This window comes from Lampetra planeri, chromosome 46 (genome assembly GCF_965212315.1).
Source record: "Lampetra planeri chromosome 46, kcLamPlan1.2.h2, whole genome shotgun sequence".
NCBI lineage: Eukaryota > Metazoa > Chordata > Hyperoartia > Petromyzontiformes > Petromyzontidae > Lampetra > Lampetra planeri.
Genome location: NC_136152.1, coordinates 313,039 through 332,001, shown reverse-complemented (window position 1 = coordinate 332,001; position 18,963 = coordinate 313,039). Strand labels below are relative to the sequence as shown.

General features: G+C 52.4%; 1 protein-coding gene across 5 annotated transcripts; it reads right to left on the bottom strand.

Moving 5' to 3' along the window:
- Positions 1–352: 352 nt before the first annotated feature.
- Positions 353–18,035, bottom strand: LOC144733267 (uncharacterized). Of its 5 annotated transcripts, none has more exons than XM_078615068.1 (5): positions 17,949–18,035; positions 9,004–9,806; positions 7,406–7,561; positions 6,682–6,822; positions 353–5,398 (listed from the first exon to the last, which is right to left on the bottom strand). In XM_078615068.1, exons 2-5 carry the CDS (start codon positions 9,509–9,511, stop codon positions 4,689–4,691), a joined length of 1,515 nt encoding a protein of 504 aa, XP_078471194.1. In that variant the 5' UTR covers positions 9,512–9,806; positions 17,949–18,035; the 3' UTR covers positions 353–4,688. The 5 variants fall into 5 exon arrangements, with proteins under 5 accessions (XP_078471194.1, XP_078471192.1, XP_078471193.1 ...); XM_078615066.1 differs by lacking the exon at positions 17,949–18,035 and adding an exon at positions 16,803–17,942; XM_078615067.1 differs by lacking the exon at positions 17,949–18,035 and adding an exon at positions 16,845–17,942.
- Between the last annotated feature and the right edge of the window lie 928 nt (positions 18,036–18,963).

The following is an 18,963-nucleotide window of genomic DNA, read 5'->3' as shown; positions in this document are numbered from 1 at the left end:
CCAAATATACAGCAGGCGTTATGGTCGGGATTGAACCCACAACCTCCTGTATAGCAAGTGAGGCAGTTAAGATCTCGCGACAACAGCCAACACCACGTACGCCCGGCCGCCTTTGTCTCCCCAGTGCTAATATTTTATACAGACCGCACCCGGTACTCCCTCAAAGGCCGAGTCGACCTAGGAGAGGCCCCAAGGACCGGTTCAGATATTCATCACCGACGTTGTTGGCCGTGAGCTGGAATCCGAACTCTGGTCAGCGCCGGGTCTTGAAGCGCAGTTTCGCTAACCGCTGCGCCACTGCTCCTCCATAACCAATGAAAACGACACAAACACTCACGCACGAAACGCCGGCCGAAGTCTTAAAGTGTTATCATTTAATTACAGGAAATGCATAACATCGTCGTTTTGACCCAGAGGCCACGGCGCCCGTACAGATCCTCCTTTGCGCTGCATCAAATGTTCGGCACACATGCAAGAAAAACAACGTAATCAGACAAAACTAAACAAAAACACAAAACGTGACATTCGCTCGACACTTCATCATCATCGTCATTAGTAGTAGTAGTAAACAGACAAACTCTAGACGGACTAACTTGACACAAAGTCCGTGCCAATCTTAGCATTGTCTTCATCAAGAGTCATTCAAAAACGTGTGCTAATTATTTAAAATCGTGATTAGCATGACATCATCATCAATGAATAACATTTACGAGTGAGCAGAGCGACTTCGTGTCAATTCGCTAACACCGTATAAAACACAACAGGCCCAGTAGTTCGTAACTTATTAGTGACAAAACTCCAGTGACATCATTAACACAAACTAACTCCCCCCCAAATACTGTCGAATGAAAAACTAACAAAACTCTAAACGCAAAAGAACAGCCGGCGAATATTTCCCGAAACTCAAAACCAGTGTTAGACACGGAAACCAAAACGTTCGTTTCAGCGATTGCCAAATAGACACACACAAAAAAAGAAACCCCCACAATTCAATGCAAACGCCGACCACAAAAGCATCGCCAACCCCATCCAAACCAGCCGGCGTGACCGAACTGCGCGGCCCTCCCGGTACAGTACCACGTGACCACGTGCACCTCTCCACGTCCTCCTCGCTTTCAGAAAACTTCCAGGCACGCGCCGCGTCCCCCACACAACGGGGCGGCGGCACAAACGCCAACGCCACAACAACGCAACCACCTACGCAGTTATTTATTGCAGTTCAATCGCTTCACGACAACCAGGACTTTCATAAATAACAGTTGTGACCTTTTGTTTCGGTGTCGCGCGCTGGCAAGACTGGAGCAAGGTAACGCGACTTTCGGTAGCCACACGGCCATTGACGAGAGGTATACAGTACTTGGGAGTGCCGGGTCTGGGAAATACCTCATTGACAACCACCGCGGGACAGACCCGGCACGAATAAATGCAGAAGCCCTTGCCGTCACAACAGTCTCGTGCCCCCCTCCCTCCCCCTCCGCACTGAAAACTCATCGGCGCTCACGGTAAAACGGCTCTATTATTGGTCCTGTGTGAGACGAACTTTTAGCCCCAGAGGGCAAACAAAAAATGTATATAATTTTTTTGGTAACAGCTTTTTGTCGAAAGTTTACAGAAGATCACGGTACTTTCCAGAAAACGCACGTGGGGCCCCCCCTACCCCCCCTGCGGATAGTGGGAGGAGGTGAGAGTCGCGGCAGATTGGGACCCGTGGGGTTGGTGGATCATGCGAAGATGCCCGCCCCCCCGCCGGAAAGCAAGGGCCGGATCACGTAGCAGTGCAGCAAGGTACGGCAAGTGGGTTGCTTGCTCGTTCCGCTGTCGGATCCGCGTGGTGGGGTTTTCTTTGGGAACTCTGCCTCCCACACGCAGCCGACGACTCGTACATTTCAAATCGCCAAACATACCAACGTGTAGCAGCAGGACCGCGGAATCCCTGCATCGAGTCAGATTGACCACCGCCATGAAGTATGGTCAAACATTCACTCCCACGACCGACACGGGGTGGTGGTGAGGCCTCCATCCAGCAGTGGATTGACAAAGGTCTATAAATTATTACCATTGTAAAGGCTACAGTATTCACACTGGCCAGAAGATTCTCTCACACACACGAGATAAACGTCACCAATCGCACGGCATGCGGCGACTCACCGACTCAATTCATGGGCACGATTCAGAGTTTTGCCGATCGATTCGTGAAACCGATTTGGCCCCGGTTGCTCACAGAGTGTAGTCAGGGCCATTTCGAGTCGGAACAACCGAGACCTGGGTTTGACTCCAGGTTTTCGCGAATGAAACAGGGATCTCCAGCATCCCGAGTCGATGGGGGCTATCAGCCCGGTCACCAAAGATGACACGTAAATAAAAAAACAGTTTAGTTTCTCAACAAATTTCCCTGAATTGTCGCTCTGGGAATTAAGCGTCGTTTTTATCGGCAAGTGAAAAGGTGGATGGATAAAGAGGTCCCCCCCCGCCCTACTGAATTGACTTCAGAAGTAGTTCTACGACATCAACTTCTCGGGCCGTTCCCTAAACAAAGAGCATGGGAAAGATTTAAACAAAAATTTAAATCGACAGAAGAGAAATGCTTTTTAATCCGGTCTTAAAAACGCCAATTGTCACTACTTAGCAGACTTCAGAATCGGCAGTCTACAGACTTCCGGTAGAGAATTTCTATCTCCCGACATGCTGGTCGGATACAATTGGCATACAGGGGGTAGTGGGGGGTGGGGAAGGATCGATTGTAATTATTTTCTCACCCACAAACGTCCAAACTGCTGCCTCTGCTGGCCAACATTGTTTCGGCACACCGATTAGGCCGATTCGACAGATTGGACTAAAATAAATATTGACGCTTGCTGATCTCTCTCCGATGTGCTTTCGGGATAGGGGGTTATACCTTCTTCTTGGTTCTTTCGGTAAAGTCACGTAGAAGGGAAATATTAAAATAATAAAATATTATTTTATTATTGCCATATCAAGAGGAATTTAGCATATTTATGGGAAATGCAGATATGGGATTAGTCACTACTTGTGGAATGCGTAGGAGGTGGGCGGGGGGTTTCAAAGTCTAAATTCCTTTGTCAAGGCGCTCTTCCCCCTCCAACCCAGCTTAAATATACACTGCCAAGCCTGGTGGTGTTTCATTCAGACGCTGTCTTTCCGACATCCCTGTTCTTCACCTGATGACGGCTGCTTGCGTTGTGGCCGAAACGTCGTGAGAATTATTTTATTATGTTTTATTTTTATTATTTTATTATTTCCCTTCTACGTGACTTTACCGAAAGAACCAAGAAGATGAATCCCTGGAGTCACGAAAGCTTTAAATCGGGTTATACCTTGTCTTGTTCGGCACAATTGTCTGACGTTCTGCTCCTGGCCCGTAAACTTCCTAATGGTGGTGAAGGAGTCGTTGTGGGGGGGGGGGGCAACAGGACAGAACGAGAGACCTCTCCCACCGAGCGGAGGTCAACCGAATATTCGGCTGTCGAACGAGCAGCACGTTTCTGTTGGACGCTGTGCCAAACGAGGCATGGCATGGCACAGCGTCTCCCCGTGCAATGGCACGCTGCTGCAAAACCCCCGCCAGAGTCGTTGTGAACGTCGGAGGCGTTGGGGGCCTCCGCCCGCGTCCAGTGAATCGGCGCGCCCGGTCAATCGGCGCGTGCCGAGCGGTGGCGGCAGAGGCCACGAATCCCGACGAGCATCGCCGCTCCGGCCGCCGGCGCACACCACGCACAACTCAAACTGGGAAACAGTAACCAACATATAAAAAAACCACACTTCATATCCACGCTTGAAAACGAAAAAGCACTTGCGATGATTTCCTTCATCCTCCTGTCGCTGTCGTGTCTGTGTCCTTGGACACGAAGTGTGCACACAGTGATTCTCAGTCGGTTTGTACTGGCTTCGTTTTGAGGCTGCTCCGGATATCCGCGCGGGCGCAATATCCCGCGCCTCCGGTTAGCACGGTTGGCTAGGTACGGGGCGAAAGAAGTTAAACGCACACACATTCGCAGCGGACCCGCCACGGGCAACCGACACGCCTTGCTAGCGGATCGCGCAGCGGTGACGAAACCGCGGTGGGGTAGGAATCGGCGAGCTGCCTTGGTGGTGACAGTACAGCAAGTAGGCTGTGACGTCTACACGCCCACCCCCCATACCGCCCCATCTCATCTCACTATCTCACTCTACTCCCTTCCTCCGCTGCACTCCAGTCACCAAGGCTTTCCGGCGAAGCCTCCGGCTAGCTCCGACTCAGTGGGCGGTCGCTCATTCTCCTCTGCTTCCGCCACAGTCTGCAACTCCCTTTCCCGAGCCATCCGTCCTGTCGATCCCCTGCCCCTGTTCATGTACAGGCTCAAGAGATCTTTCATCGTATTCCGTCCCAAAAGGCTCCTGCTTTTTAGACGTTCAACCACTCCTGCACAGCGCACGCAAGCCTAACAACCTACTTGCTGTAGTACCACCTTTGAACTGCGTTCACACACCACCTCGCCAGCTTGCCGTCCGCACGTGCGTACGTACGGCGATCGTCAGAAGTGCGCGGCTTCCCTCTCCATCCCGGCGGTGGCATTGCCATCGCAGCCCCACCACTGTTACCACCACCACCGCCACCACCGCGACCAACCACTCCTACCACCACCGCCACCACCATCGCGACCAACCACTGCTACCACCACCGCCGGCACTCAGAAGTGCGAGCGCCGGTGCTTAATGAAGTTGCTGGAGACGGTGAACTTGCGTCCGCACACGTCGCAGGTGTACGGCTTCTCCCCCGTGTGCGTGCGCATGTGGTACACAAGGCTCGAGTTCTGGCAGAAAGCCTTGCCGCACACCTTGCACGTGAAGGGCTTCTCGCCCGTGTGGCGCCTCCGGTGGCTGGTGAGCACCGCCAGGTGCCCGAACGAGCGCCCGCAGAACTCGCAGTTGTACGGCCGCTCGCCCGTGTGCGTGCGCCGGTGGATCGTCAGGTACGACGGCGTCGAAAACTCCTTGCCGCACTCCTCGCAGCGGCTCGCGTTGCGGCCGAACACGCCGGCGCCGCCGTCTCCGCTGCCGTAGCCGCCGCCTTCGCCGGGCGCCAGCGCGAGCTGCCCGTTCCACTCGTCGGTGGCGGCGGCGGAGGCCGGGGTGCCGTCCGGCGCGCCGGGGCGCGCGGCGATTACGGGGCGGTGGTGGTGGTGGTGGGTGCCGCCGGTCTCGCCGAGTTCGCGCGCCGACAGCGGGTAGGGATGCGACAGCGGGCGGTCGCCACTGCGAGCCGGGTTCCTTGCCGGCGCCGGGATGCGGCGAACGTTTGCGACCGGCTTGATGTCCGCCGCCACCTGCTGCTGCTGCTGCTGAACGTAAAGGGCGCTGGCGGGGTTCCAGATTCTTTCGGGTTCCCTGCCCCAGCCGCCTGGAACGAACAACAACAGCATCAACCGGCGGCATCGACCAGGAGAACGGATAGGATTTGTTTGTAGAGGATAACGGGTGGCTTAGAAGTCAGAGTGCTGTACTGGCCCCTCTAAGATCCTGGGTTCTGATCCAGGCTACAACCGGGCTTTTGCAAGTGTGGGGGGGGGGGGGGGCTTAATGGCCTGAGCCCAGTCTCCAGTTATTCACACATCAGGTTTTGGTCTTGAACTTCATTTTGGCTGACTTTTAACCGTCATGTCAAGAACACTGCTCTCTGAGTTAATCACAACTCGGTCAACCCCCGCAAGTTTCACAATCGCAGGCAATCCTCGGTTTACGTGCTTTTGCGGTACGCCATTTTGGAATAACGCGGCGCGCTTCATATTTAGACCTTTCCACCCGAGCCTGGCACCGTGACCCAATGGCGTTGCCAGCAGCCGGTGCGGTACAATAACCGGTGCGCTGTGCCGTACAGCATCACGCCGCGTGTACATCGGCACTCTTCCCTTTGTCTCTCGCTGTGATCGCACGCTGTAAAGCTGACTCCTCCACTCTCTCTCTCTCTCTCCTTTACTCTCCTTCTCTCTCTCTCTCTCTCACCGTCCCTCCAGCAACTCCACCCACTCTTTCTCCACGCACGTGCGGCTCCTCAACTCCACCAACTCCAAGTCTGTCTCCCTCCTCGTCGTTTCAATCCATCCTCTCCACATCGCAACTCCGGTGTAGTTACAAGTAAAACTGTATCATGGGAACTCCTTTGCCAGAACCAAAATATGAGAATAGGTTTTCCCCTTTTTTCTGGCAGCAAAACAGCTGGGTTAAGATGTTAAAACACCAAACTGAAACCTTTTACAAGGAATCGTGTCTGCATTAACCACAATACTTGTGATCAGAATGCAAACAAAAAAAATACTCTGATAAGTAAAACTATTTCTTTATTTGAATTTTTATTTTGTAGGAAGTATATTAGAATTTACATGATTTTCCTTTTAAATTTAAAGAATTATATTGTGTGTACACGCATTGTATTGACATAGGCTCAGATAATATAGGCGAGAATGTCTGCGAGTGGGAGTGGAATCCCCGAACCTCCGCCTTGACCGTTATTTCTTATGGGAAAATTGCTTTTGACTTAACGCGATTTTGAGATACGCGCGCTTTTCCGGGAACGCATCTATCGCGTACGTCATGGCGTGCCTGTACATCCGTGTCACCGGGGGGTCCAGCGGCGCCGCGTGTAAACGCCGATCGATTGGCAACCTCCGGGGTGGAAACACTCACCTTCGTCCACAGCCTCTGCCTTCACCACGACCTGGCCGGCCTCCAGCTCCGACCCGCCAACCTCCACCACCGCGGGAGAGGTCGCCGAGGTCGCCGAGGTCAGCATCTCGCTCATCCTCAGCAGGGGCCCTTGCACGGAATCTGTAACCAATCAGTGACGCACGTTATTAATTTGCCCGCCTGCCCGCCTGCTCGCTCACACTTAACTCTTTCCCGTTCCGAGACGTGTAGTGCTGTTGTTCTTAAAGACACCATGCTCACCGCAGGCGCCAAACTGTGCCAAACGCCCTCCCGCATGGCCTTGTGGGAGCCTCGTTACCCATAAAGTGATTTTATTTTAGCTTTTCTTCCGGTTTCCTTCTGATGACATACACGCACGTCATCGGAACAGGAAATGCTAAAAATCAAAATCAGCCTCCCGGTCTTTGTCAGACCTCGAAAGCTAAGCAGGTGTGAGATGGGGAGGGAGCCAACACTCTATCCCATGAAGAAGGAACAGATGGAGATTACTCAACACTTCGCTGAACCGCCTTCTTACTGGCAAGCCAAGGTAGGGCACATCCACGACGCCCACGGAGGGGGAGGGGGGGTGAAGCAGTTTCACGACATCTGCGCGATCCACCAACCCTCTCGCCGCTGCCCGCACGACGGTGGACTACAGGCAGCCAGCGTACAGCAGCGTGGCCGCCACCACCGCCACCGCCCGGCGTCACCCTAACGTTACCTGCAGGGAGCTTGGGGTAGGTCTCGGCCATCTGGTTGACTCTCCATCCCGAAGGCACTTCCACATCCTCCTCCTCCTCCTCTTCGCCGTCGTCGTGGTCGTCCACCTCCTCGGCTGGCATCTCGCACACCTCCTCGGTGCCATGGTCGGCAACATCTGGGCACGGGCGTCCATTTACTCCTCATTATAACCCTTTCCCGTTCTGATGACGTACGCGTACGCCACCGGTTTCATCACGAATCATAGGGAACACTAAAATAAAATCAGTCTATTGGTACGTCTTCAGGTCGCAAGACGTACCGAGGCTCCCACAAGGCCACGCGGGAGGGCGCGTGGCACAGTTTGGCGCCAGCTATCATTGAGTGCGGTCGTGTGGCTACGGTTCTCTGCGGTGAGTGCGATTGTCTTTAAATAAATCGGCGCTACGCTTCTCTATATCAAATTAACGCCGAGCCGCTTTTGCGCGTTCCGAGATCCAGTGGTGAACGGGACACCCACACCCTGCCACTTGCAGACGCCTCGGAATGGGCAAGGGTTAACGTGTTTGTGTTCCCCTCTACCCCACCCCACCTACCCCCACACCACACGATGTTATCCCAAATGTGGCTATTGGCATCGCGTCGCTCTAAGCGGTGGGGGTTTTCTCCGGGCTCCCCGGTTTCCTCCCACGCGGAAGCCAAACTCTCGTGAACCGAATTCATTCGTGGCCAAACATCATCCCGATGTTGCGGGACCCTCCCGAAGAAAAGAAAAAAAAATAGGACAGCCCTGTGGGGAGTCAACAGGAGGCTGTCCTACACAACGATTGCCTCCAACGATAGGAATGTGGAATTTCCACTGCGGGCTCAGAAATCACGAAATGAGCACGATGCCATCACACTGCTTGTTCCAGTGCCAACGACAGTGACCCTTAATCATTGTCCGGTCCTCAAAGACTACGGAACTAGGAGAGCTAGAGGGGCAGCGGTTAGCTCACTGCACTATGAACCCAGCGACCGTCGATTCCCGGCTACGGCTAACATCGGTGGTGCAGTGATATCTTAACCGGTTTCAGCCTCCCATCACGCCTTCACCATTCCTGACTGACCAGCATGGTCCAGTGAGATCTAAACTATTTAAACTATTTTTTTATTTTACCAGGTAAGGACCACTGAGCTACATAGCTCATTTTCAAAAGCGACCTGGCCACAATGATAGCTCAATGAAGAGGCTTATCACGTGGACATTTACAGCAGCCATATACTCTAAACGCATGTTGATTCCAAAATGTGGAGGGAAAAACTGGAGGACCCAGAGAAAAATCCATGCGGCCACGGGGAGAGAGAGAGACACTCCAAATATACAGGCGTCAGGGTTGGGATCGAACCCACGACTTCCTGTATACCTCGCGAGGTAGGTTACATCCTCGCCACCGTGGGGAGGCCTTCCACCAGCAGCGGACTGAAAAATGCCCTCAAATGACCGACAGCAAGCTGGGGGAAGATGTCACCTGAACCGCTTCATTAACAACCCTCCACCCCTCTCCACATTCCAAGCGTTCCAAAGTGCAGTCGCCCGTTTCCACGCGACGAGGATCCCCACCCCACCCCTGTGCTCACCTGAATAGTGGTGCGTGCCGCCACGACGCTGACGCTGCCGTTGCCTCTGCCCCGGCGCCTCTCCGTCGCCGCTGCCGGCGCCGCCGGAGTCGGCAACTCCGTCTCCGTCCCGCGGCGTGCCCAGGTCTAGCGCGCTCAGCTTGTCGGCCGAGCGGAGGAGCTCGCGGCTCAGGCTGCTCAGCGTGTTCACGAGCGCCTCCAGCAGCGAGCCGAGGCCGGGGCACGATCGGCCCGACGCGGCGGCGCCGCAGTCGCCGACGCGCTCCGCCGGGAACGCCGCCACCACGCGGCGCAGCACGGCGTAGAAGCCGAAGGGCAGGCGCTCGCGGGCGACGCAGAAGAGCTCGGAGCGAACCTGCAGGTCCTCGGCGCAGGCGAGCAACACCTCGTAGTCCCGGATGCCCAGCTCGGTGTCCATGGCGAGCGCGATCTCGGGGCTGAGCCCGCGCGTGCCAAGCCACGCCGGGAAGCCCCGGTGCGGCGAATGCAGCCGCTCTTCCACGGCCATGGTTACCGCCGAGTGCTGCGGCCGCCTCCTTATGCTCCTGCCGTGTTAACGATCCCTCCTCCGGTATTCCTAATGCCCTTTCTCCTCCCTCGCTTTCTCCTCTGCCTCTCTTCTTTCTTCTCCCGCGTTCCTAATCCTCCTCCTCCCGTGTTCACCGCCTCCTCTTCGCCCCGTGTCGCTCCTTCCACCTCTCCTGCTCCTGTGTTTTCGCGCTCTGTGCTTCTTTCTTCTTGTCTTTGCCTCTGGCTAGGTCTCGTCCTCAAGGCTCGGCTTCTTGTCGCGAACAGTGTGACACCTGCTCACGCATGCACGCACACAGTGGACACGGTGAACTCTCAATTATCCGCGGGCGGGCGGCCAGCCCGAGTCGCCCACCGTGCAAATTAAACCTGGATTTCGATTCGCACTTATTCTTTGATCATCCGCTGCTCCTCAATCGTTCGAGGGCCGGCGGCCCAGCGGCCCATTGCGACCGACTGATCGCTTTAAGCAGCGGTAGGAACGGATGACGGCATTCTACGTTATCGCCGCCCCCCCCCCCACCCCCCCCCATTCCACGAGGTAGACGATGGACGTGGTCTTATACGTGGGCTTTAACCGCCAATAGTCGAATTCACAATTGGTTTGTTTTGACAGACACGGGCGATTTCCTGACCTAATATTAACACGGTTTGCGTTATCCGTGGGTTTGCTTGATCTTGGCCGCCGCAAAGATGACCTTAGTATGGAGTAACGGCATTTGAATTTTCAATTAATTCCAGAAGTCAATAGGTGGATCATCGCATGTGAATCCTCGGACCCATGGGAGCAGTGGGTTTTATTATTGTACGGGACGTAACGGTTGGCTAATGTGATTGATGTGATTAACGCCTTTGTACTGAATGGGGCTGCTAGGAAGGGTGAATAAGCCTTTTGAATACAATACAAAAGGCTGGATCAGTGTGTCCCGCATTCCGACGTATTTGAATGGGGGCCATGCGGAACTCCAACTGATGATTTAAAAAAATGTGTTCTTTCACCAAATGTGCAGCCTATGACCAGATCACTCGGAATTCGCCCCATCTCCATCAGATCTCAGAAGCCAAGCAGGTCCGTGCCTGGAGGGTTGCTTTGATGGGAAAGGTGCTCATGAATAAAATTCACATTCATCAACAACAATGTGCAGCCTTCGAGGGGGAAAAAATATATACATAACAGGCGACATTCTGGGCAATGGCAGACGAATAAAAACAGGTTGATATAGACGTTGGGGCAGCAGAGGACAGTGTGGCCAAGTTAATAAGAATTGTACCACATCTACGCATCTCGCTTTCACCAATCTGAACTGACCCAAGAATGGCCAAATAACCCCCACGGCACGGGGGGGGGGGGGGGGGGAGGGGGAGGCCCTCATCCGGTAGCGGCTGACAATACCGCAGCACACGCACCGTCCAGCAACGTGGGGCAAGGCTCGCTGTGAAGATCTGACGCGCGGAAACACCGCCGTGGACACGTTTATCGAGTTGCTCGTCAAACTGTCGACGATGGTTGAGACCCACAAAAGGAGAGTGGAGGAGGCCCTCCATCCAGCAGTGGATTGAGGAAATGAGCTGCACACGTGCAAGTGCAGACACAGCTGCTGCATTGGCAGCACACGAATCAGCGGTGACACCTTCCCAGTAAGCATGCCATTGGGCCGATGTTGGGCAAACGTTGGGTCAATGTCAGACCAACGTTGGCCCAGCGTTGGAACAAACGTTCCACATTTACGCTTCCTCATGTCAAGAAACGCGCCTGCTCACATCCATTACACCTTTCATCCCAAACAGTGCCGTTTGTTACTGCCCGCTCGGCTTTTAGACCCGAGCTCGGAAAACTGAGAGTTTGAAACAATCACCACGTCCCAGGACGAAGCCTCCGTGGCCGTGACGACACACGGCTCGGTTGTCCAACTCCGCAAATTGAATTTCTCTGGCACGCGGGGGGCAAGACTCGGCTTGAGACTCAACGTTACTCATTCGCCAGTGATAGACAGGTGAACATTTGGCACATGAATAACACCACCACTACCAACACCACCGCATTACTCACCAATGTAGAGTACCATGCCCAGACAACTACATGGTGAATTCGCGACGTCGTCAGTTGCAAGCGTCACTCGTGAACGCGCGAGCCGTGGCCTAACCACTGCTGGATGAAGGCCTCGCCAAGACCCGTCGCCATCACGCAATGTCACGGTACCTCGAGTTCCCACGCAAGAGACGGATCTCATCGTTCCATCTCCGCGGTGGACATCTGCTCGGGTTTTATTCCCTCCTTTGGCTGCTAGTCCATCACTGGTCTTGACCTAAATTCTGTTTTACAAATGCGCTCCACCCTGCGGTCGTCCACCTGTGTATCATCGTTTCTGATCTGACCCCGATCAAACACAGAATTTAAATCTGCATCAACCACCCTCTGTGTAAAGGATTGCTGTGCCAAGAAATGATTTTTACGTAATCACTGACCAGAGTTTCGTCACAGACCTTCCTTAGGATTGAGTTGATTAAATATGAACGCCGTCTTCGTCCATGGTTCAGGGGTTAAGGATTTGGGGGTTAGGGTTTGTGGTTCGAGTTTAGGATTTAGAGTTTGCGTTTAGTTGTTATGGATAAAATTATGGTTTAGAGTTCGGGTTTTTGGTCAGGGGTTAATGATAGGGTTGAGAGATAGGGTGTTTGGGGTTTAGGATTAGGAGTTAGGGGTTGGCGAGAGGTTTAGAGTTTAGAATTATGGTTAGGGTTGAGGATTGAGGATTGGGGTTAGGGAAAATGTTAGGGGTTAGGCGTAAGGGTTGGGGTCTGGTACAGCAGTACAGTGCCTCGGATAAACTTTTATCGCCACGATTTTGCGAGGACAGCACTCTTAAGCCATCTGTACCACTCTAGGATTAGGCATTAAAAAATATAGCGCTTCAAAGTTGACGATTTTGCATTACAGACTCAACCCATACCTGCTAATGATCCACTACCTGAGATCATTAATATATCTTCTTGGTTCTTTCGGTAAAGTCACGTAGAAGGGAAGTAATAAAATAATGAAAATAAAACATAATAAAACAATTCTCACGACGTTTCGGCCACAACGCAAGCAGCCGTCCTCAGGTGAAAACCAGGTCTGTCGAGGCGACAGCGTCTGACAGAACCAAGAAGATGAATCCCTGCAGTCACGAAAGCTTTAAATCATTAATATACTCAACTCAAGCGACAAAGCGGGTATGAATGGTTAGCGCAATGCGTTATGAACCCGGAGGGGCTAGGTTCTAGTCCCAGCCACGGCTAGCATCAGTGGCGAGTGATGTCTACAGCGGTCGTAGCTCTACCTCCCCCCTCAAACCGCCTTTCACCAACCCGCACTGACCAGCGTGGTGAAGTATGGTCAAACAAGAACCATGACTAATACACTGCATGAACCTTACGGAGACCCTTAGTCTAGAATTTGTTTAATAATTGTTGTAGTAAGGTCCTTACCTGCCCCGACTGGACATCTATTAAAGAAAGCATTATAGCTCATTGGATTCTGTAAATAAATATTCCGATTCTGACAAATCTCCCTAAATCACTCTTATCATCACAAACAGACCGTCTTAAACAACGCCTAAGAATTAACAGCGGTTCGAGACAATGACTTCTTGGTTAAATATCGATTTAAAGCTTTCGTGACTGCAGGGATTCATCTTCTTGGTTCTTTCGGTAAAGTCACGTAGAAGGGAAATAATAAAAGAATAAAAATAAAACATAATAAAATAATTCTCACGACGATTCGGCCACAACGCAAGCAGCCGTCCTCAGATGAAGACCAGGTCTGTCGGGGAGACAGCGAAACGTCGTGAGAATTATTTTATTATGTTTTATTTTTATTATTTTATTATTTCCCTTCTACGTGACTTTACCGAAAGAACCAAGAAGACTTCTTGGTTATATATGAATAGCCCTCGATATTAACCACGAACCACAAAACTTCAACACCAGTCAAATAAAATGTGTTTACACGTCAAAGGGGAACTCCTCTAATCTGCGGGGTTATCCCAGATTTTACCCCCCCCCCCTCTTTAATCCGCGGTTGGGGATAAGAATTCTCAGATAACCCTGCGGATAATTGGATTTCATGTCGCAAAAACCATCGCGGACGCGAGATCGAGGATATTCCGTCCCCGCAAATTCGAAAAAGTCACGGTCAATCGCGGATAATAGGAAGAATAGGAGCAGTGGACACAATTCTGTGTTTTGTGTAACCCACATCTGCCGAGAGAGGCTATTATGGCCACGGACAAGTCTATCGGTTATGCATACCTCTAAAACCCTTGTCAGTGCCCTACCTCATTACAGACCAATTCAGACCTTATTGGTCACCCCGTGCCCCTTATAAATCTCAAAGTCTCATCACGAGGGAGAAACACAGACAGTTGTGTTGTTGTTGTTGCCCGCATTGAAACGGCTGTAACGCAGTATGGACCTGAAAACTCAATTTCCCTGTACAAGAACACGGGGCAAACCGTGTGGGTTGACAAGTTATGGATAAGCCAAACCAAAGCTTCTTCACGGAACGCGCGTGTACGGACGCTGCTGTCAATCCACTGCTGGATGAGGGTCTCTCCACGCCAGCGTGGGTCGAGGAGGTTATTCGACTGTAACCATACTTCACCATTGCTGGTCAGTTCAGGTTGGTGAAGGCGGGCAAGCATAGACGACTTGGGCAGCAGCATAGCACAGTGCAGTACAACAGCAGCATAGAAGAGTGCAGTACAACAACAGCAGCAGCATAGACCAGTGCAGTACAACAGCAGCAGCATAGACCAGTGCAGTACAACTGCAGCATATAACAGTGCAGTACAACAGCAGCAGCATAGACCAGTGCAGTACAACAGCAGCAGCATAGACCAGTACAGTACAACAGCAGCATATAACAGTGTTGTACAACAGCAGCAGCATAGACCAGTGCAGTACAACAGCAGCAGCAAAGAAATGCCAATACAACAGCAGCATAGAACAGTGGAATACAGCATCAGCATAAAAACAGTGCAGTACAGCAGCAGCATAGACCAGTGCAGTACAACAGCAGCATAGAACAGTGAGGTACAACAGCAGCATAGAACAGTACAATACAGCATCAGCATAAAACAGTGCAGTACAGCAGCAGCATAGACCAGTGCAGTACAACAGCAGCATAGAACAGTACAATACAACAGCAGCATAGACCAGTGCAGTACAGCAGCAGCATAGAACAGTACAATACAACAGCAGCATAGAACAGTGCAGTACAGCAGCAGCATAGAAGAGTGCAATACAACAGCAGCATAGAACAGTACAATACAACAGCAGCATAGAAGAGTGCAATACAACAGCAGCATAGAACAGTGCAATACAACAGCAGCATAGAAGAGTGCAATACAACAGCAGCATAGAAGAGTGCAATACAGCAGCATAGAACAGTACAATACAACAGCAGCATAGAACAGTACAATACAACAGCAGCATAGAAGAGTGCAATACAACAGCAGCATAGAAGAGTGCAATACAGCAGCATAGAACAGTACAATACAACAGCAGCATAGAACAGTACAATACAACAGCAGCATAGAACAGTACAATACAACAGCAGCATAGAACAGTGCAGTACAGCAGCAGCATAGAAGAGTGCAATACAACAGCAGCATAGAACAGTACAATACAACAGCAGCATAGAACAGTACAATACAACAGCAGCATAGAACAGTGCAGTACAGCAGCAGCATAGAAGAGTGCAATACAACAGCAGCATAGAACAGTACAATACAACAGCAGCATAGACCAGTGCAATACAACAGCAGCATAGAACAGTGCAATACAGCAGCAGCATAGAAGAGTGCAATACAACAGCAGCATAGAAGAGTGCAATACAGCAGCATAGAACAGAGGTACAACAGCAGCATAGAAGAGTGCGGTACAACAGTAGCATAGAACAGTGCAATACAGAAGCATAGAACAGTGCAATACCGCAGCATAAAACAGAGGTACAACAGCAGCATAGAAGAGTGCGGTACAACAGTAGCATAGAACAGTGCAATACAGAAGCAGCATAGAACAGTTCATCGGATTAAAAAAAATCTGCACTATGTCGTCCATCAGCAGCGTAGCCAACACCCCCCCCCCCCCGTTGTGCGTAGTGATGGCCCATCCCATCAACGAGACACCCACCACGGAGGAGCAACAACAACCACCACCACCACCCGGGTTTAGCTTTCCGAAGATTCTGTCGCAAGCCGGTGTGGATTGATCATAGACGGTCACGCCACCACCAATAACCCAAACACCACCACCAACCCAAACACCACCACCACCAACCACCACCAACAACAACCACCACACCACCACCACACCACCACCACCACCAATAACCCAAACACCACCACCAACAACCCAAACACCACCACCAACAACCCAAACACCACCACCAACCCAAACACCACCAACAACCCAAACACCACCAACAACCCAAACACCACCACCATCAACCACCACCACCAACAACCACCAGCAACCACCACCACCACCACACCACCACCAATAACTCAAACACCACCACCAACAACCCAAACACCACCACCAACAACCCAAACACCACCACCAACCCCCACCACCAACCACCACACCACCACCACCAACAACCCAAACACCACCACCAACCCCCACCACCAACCACCACACCAACAACCCAAACACCACAAACACCAACAACCCAAACACCATCCACCAACCCAAACACCACCACCACCAACCCAAACACCACCACCAACAACCCAAACACCACCACCAACAACAACCCAAACACCACCACCAAAAACAACCACCACCACCACCACCAACCCAACCACCACCACCAACCCAACCACCACCACGACCAACAACCCAAACACCACCACCAACCCAACCACCACCACGACCAACAACCCAAACACCATTACCAACCCAACCCAACCACCACCACCAACCCAAACACCACCACCACCAACCACGCACGAGATAAGACGCGTGTGTGTGTGTGTGCCCGCGCACTTACTAAACGTAATAACAACGCAACGACGTCGTTAATTCAAAATTAAACGAACATTCAAAGCCCGTGGGCGCCATTCAAGGGGGACACGACGACGACGACGCGGCGACGTTTTTGTTAGCTTTTGGGAGCTTCGCCCACGGCTCCCTCGTACACTGGGCCTGGCCTCACGGCCGCCTGATCCCCCCCCCCTCCCACAAACACGGCCACAGCTTCCCGAACAGAACTCCAAAAAAACTACCGTTCTGCTGCTGCTCCTACTGCCTTGCTTTGTCGCCCTCACCTGCCCTCACGCGGAGCGAGTAACTTTAGACGTTACCATGGCCCGTTCGTTCTGACGCTCCCGAGGGAACGTGTCGTGTAGTAGTAGGAGAGATTTAAAAAATACAAAACCCCATGGGCGAGCGTGGTGAATATTCGCGTTACGAACACCACCAACACCACCAACCCACCACCACCACCTCCACGTTCAAATCCTGCCCCTGGGTTGAGTGTTCAACAGTTCAATTGGGAGCGCTTTGTCCGCGCCCCTGTGCGCATGCGTGGGCGGCTTTAATTGTTTATTTAGTTCGTCTTTCGCGAGGGTTTATTTTATTATTATTTGTTCGCGACACACCAAAGATCCCCCGTGTAGCCTCAGCAGACTGTTGGGGGGGGGGCAAGTTCTGTTAGCGAGTGGCGCCTGTTAAGGTCGGCACGGCACACGATGGGGTGGGTGGCCAGAACCACGCCCGGCCGCCTTAGTCTCCCCAGTGGCGATGTTTACACACCGCGCCAGGTACTCATTTGAGTCTACCTAGGGGAGGCCCAGGACACACCACACACTATATACATAACACACCACACACAAAACACACCACACACACAACAAACACACCACACCATACATAACAAACACACCACACCATACAAAACAAACACACAACACCCCACACACACAACATCCCACACAACACCCCACACATACATAACACCCCACACACACACAACACGCCCACACACACACACACAACACGCCCCACACACACACACAACACGCCCCACACACACACACAACACGCCCCACACACACACACAACACGCCCCACACACACAACACCCCACACACACACAACACCCCACACACAACACAACACCCCCCACACACAACACGCCCCACACACAACACGCCCCACACACAACACACAGTGTGGTGTGTGTGTGGGGTGTGTGGGGGGTGTTGTGTTTGTGGTGTATTATGTGTGTGGTGCGTTATGTGTGTGGTGCGTTATGTGTGTGGTGTGTTATGTGTGTGGTGTGTTTGTCTGGTGTGTGGTGTGTTTGTTTGGTGTGTGGTGTGTTTGTTTGGTGTGTGGTGTGTGTAGGAGTAGGCAGAAGCGTCTCGTACCGCACAGGAACCCGGGCTCCGAACCTCACGTGGTGCCCCCAAACGCACACAGTCGCCGGAAGCCGAGCCTCGTCACGTGGGCGGCACAGATTCCCGGGGACCAATCACGGGGGGCGTGGGCGCGGAAACGCTCCGCCGCCCGGAAGTGAAGGGGGTGGGGGGGGGACATTGGTAGGGGGGGCGATAAGCGGTGAAGCGGTGTCGGCGATGTTAAAGTTTAACACAGAGTAGTAAGTAGTAAGTAGGGCCTTCGCCACCAATATCATACGTGATATATGTGTGTGTTTTTAAATTAGATCGCGTACATATATACACGTGTCGTACTGGTAGGAACCACCTGGTTCCACCAGCCCACGGGATTATTGTGTCCGTCCGTCGTGTATCAAAACATGGGAAGGGGTCGGGCTGGGTGGAGAGAGGAGGGTGGGGAGGGGCTGGGTGGGGAGGGGCTTGGTGGGGATGGGCTGGGTGGGGAGGATGGGGAGGGGGCTGGGTGGGGTGGGGCTGGGTGGGGAGGGGCTGGTCACCCCGTGGTGCCCTTATAAAATGCAACGTTTAACCTACTCACGCCGGCTTGTGCCCGCCCTCAGTCGGGCATATTTGCGGAATACACCACGCCGCCGTTGACCCTGGCCGTTGACCGAGCAACCCAACGTTCTTACAAGCTCCCTCCGCAGGAATGTGTTTATGAAGAACGCTGTACTATAATAATCCACCCAGCACCTAAACTCGAGATGATGTCACCGTTGCTGCATCTTTCTTTCTCTTAGACGCATCATTCCATTCCTTGCGCTGCCACTCCCGATATTCTCGACCATCGGTCATCACCTCTTCTATGGGGACGTCCATAAATGACGTCACGCACCTGGGGGGGGGGGGTCAGACATTTGTGACGATGTGTGACGAGGGAGGGGGAGGGTTGAGAAATGTGACGTCACGTAAAAATGCACAACTTTAAATAACTATAAACAACACGTTCTACTTAATTAAGTATACTTTTTAATAAATGTTTTCT

Excerpts from the sequence above, each read along its gene's own strand:
- LOC144733267 (XM_078615068.1), bottom strand. The coding sequence starts at position 9,511 with ATGGCCGTGGAAGAGCGGCTGCATTCGCCGCACCGGGGCTTCCCGGCG. Across the intron at positions 6,823-7,405 it reads CTACCCCAAGCTCCCTGCAG|ATTCCGTGCAAGGGCCCCTG; the intron begins GTAACGTTAGGG and ends GATTGGTTACAG. Across the intron at positions 5,399-6,681 it reads GGCAGAGGCTGTGGACGAAG|GCGGCTGGGGCAGGGAACCC; the intron begins GTGAGTGTTTCC and ends TGTTCGTTCCAG.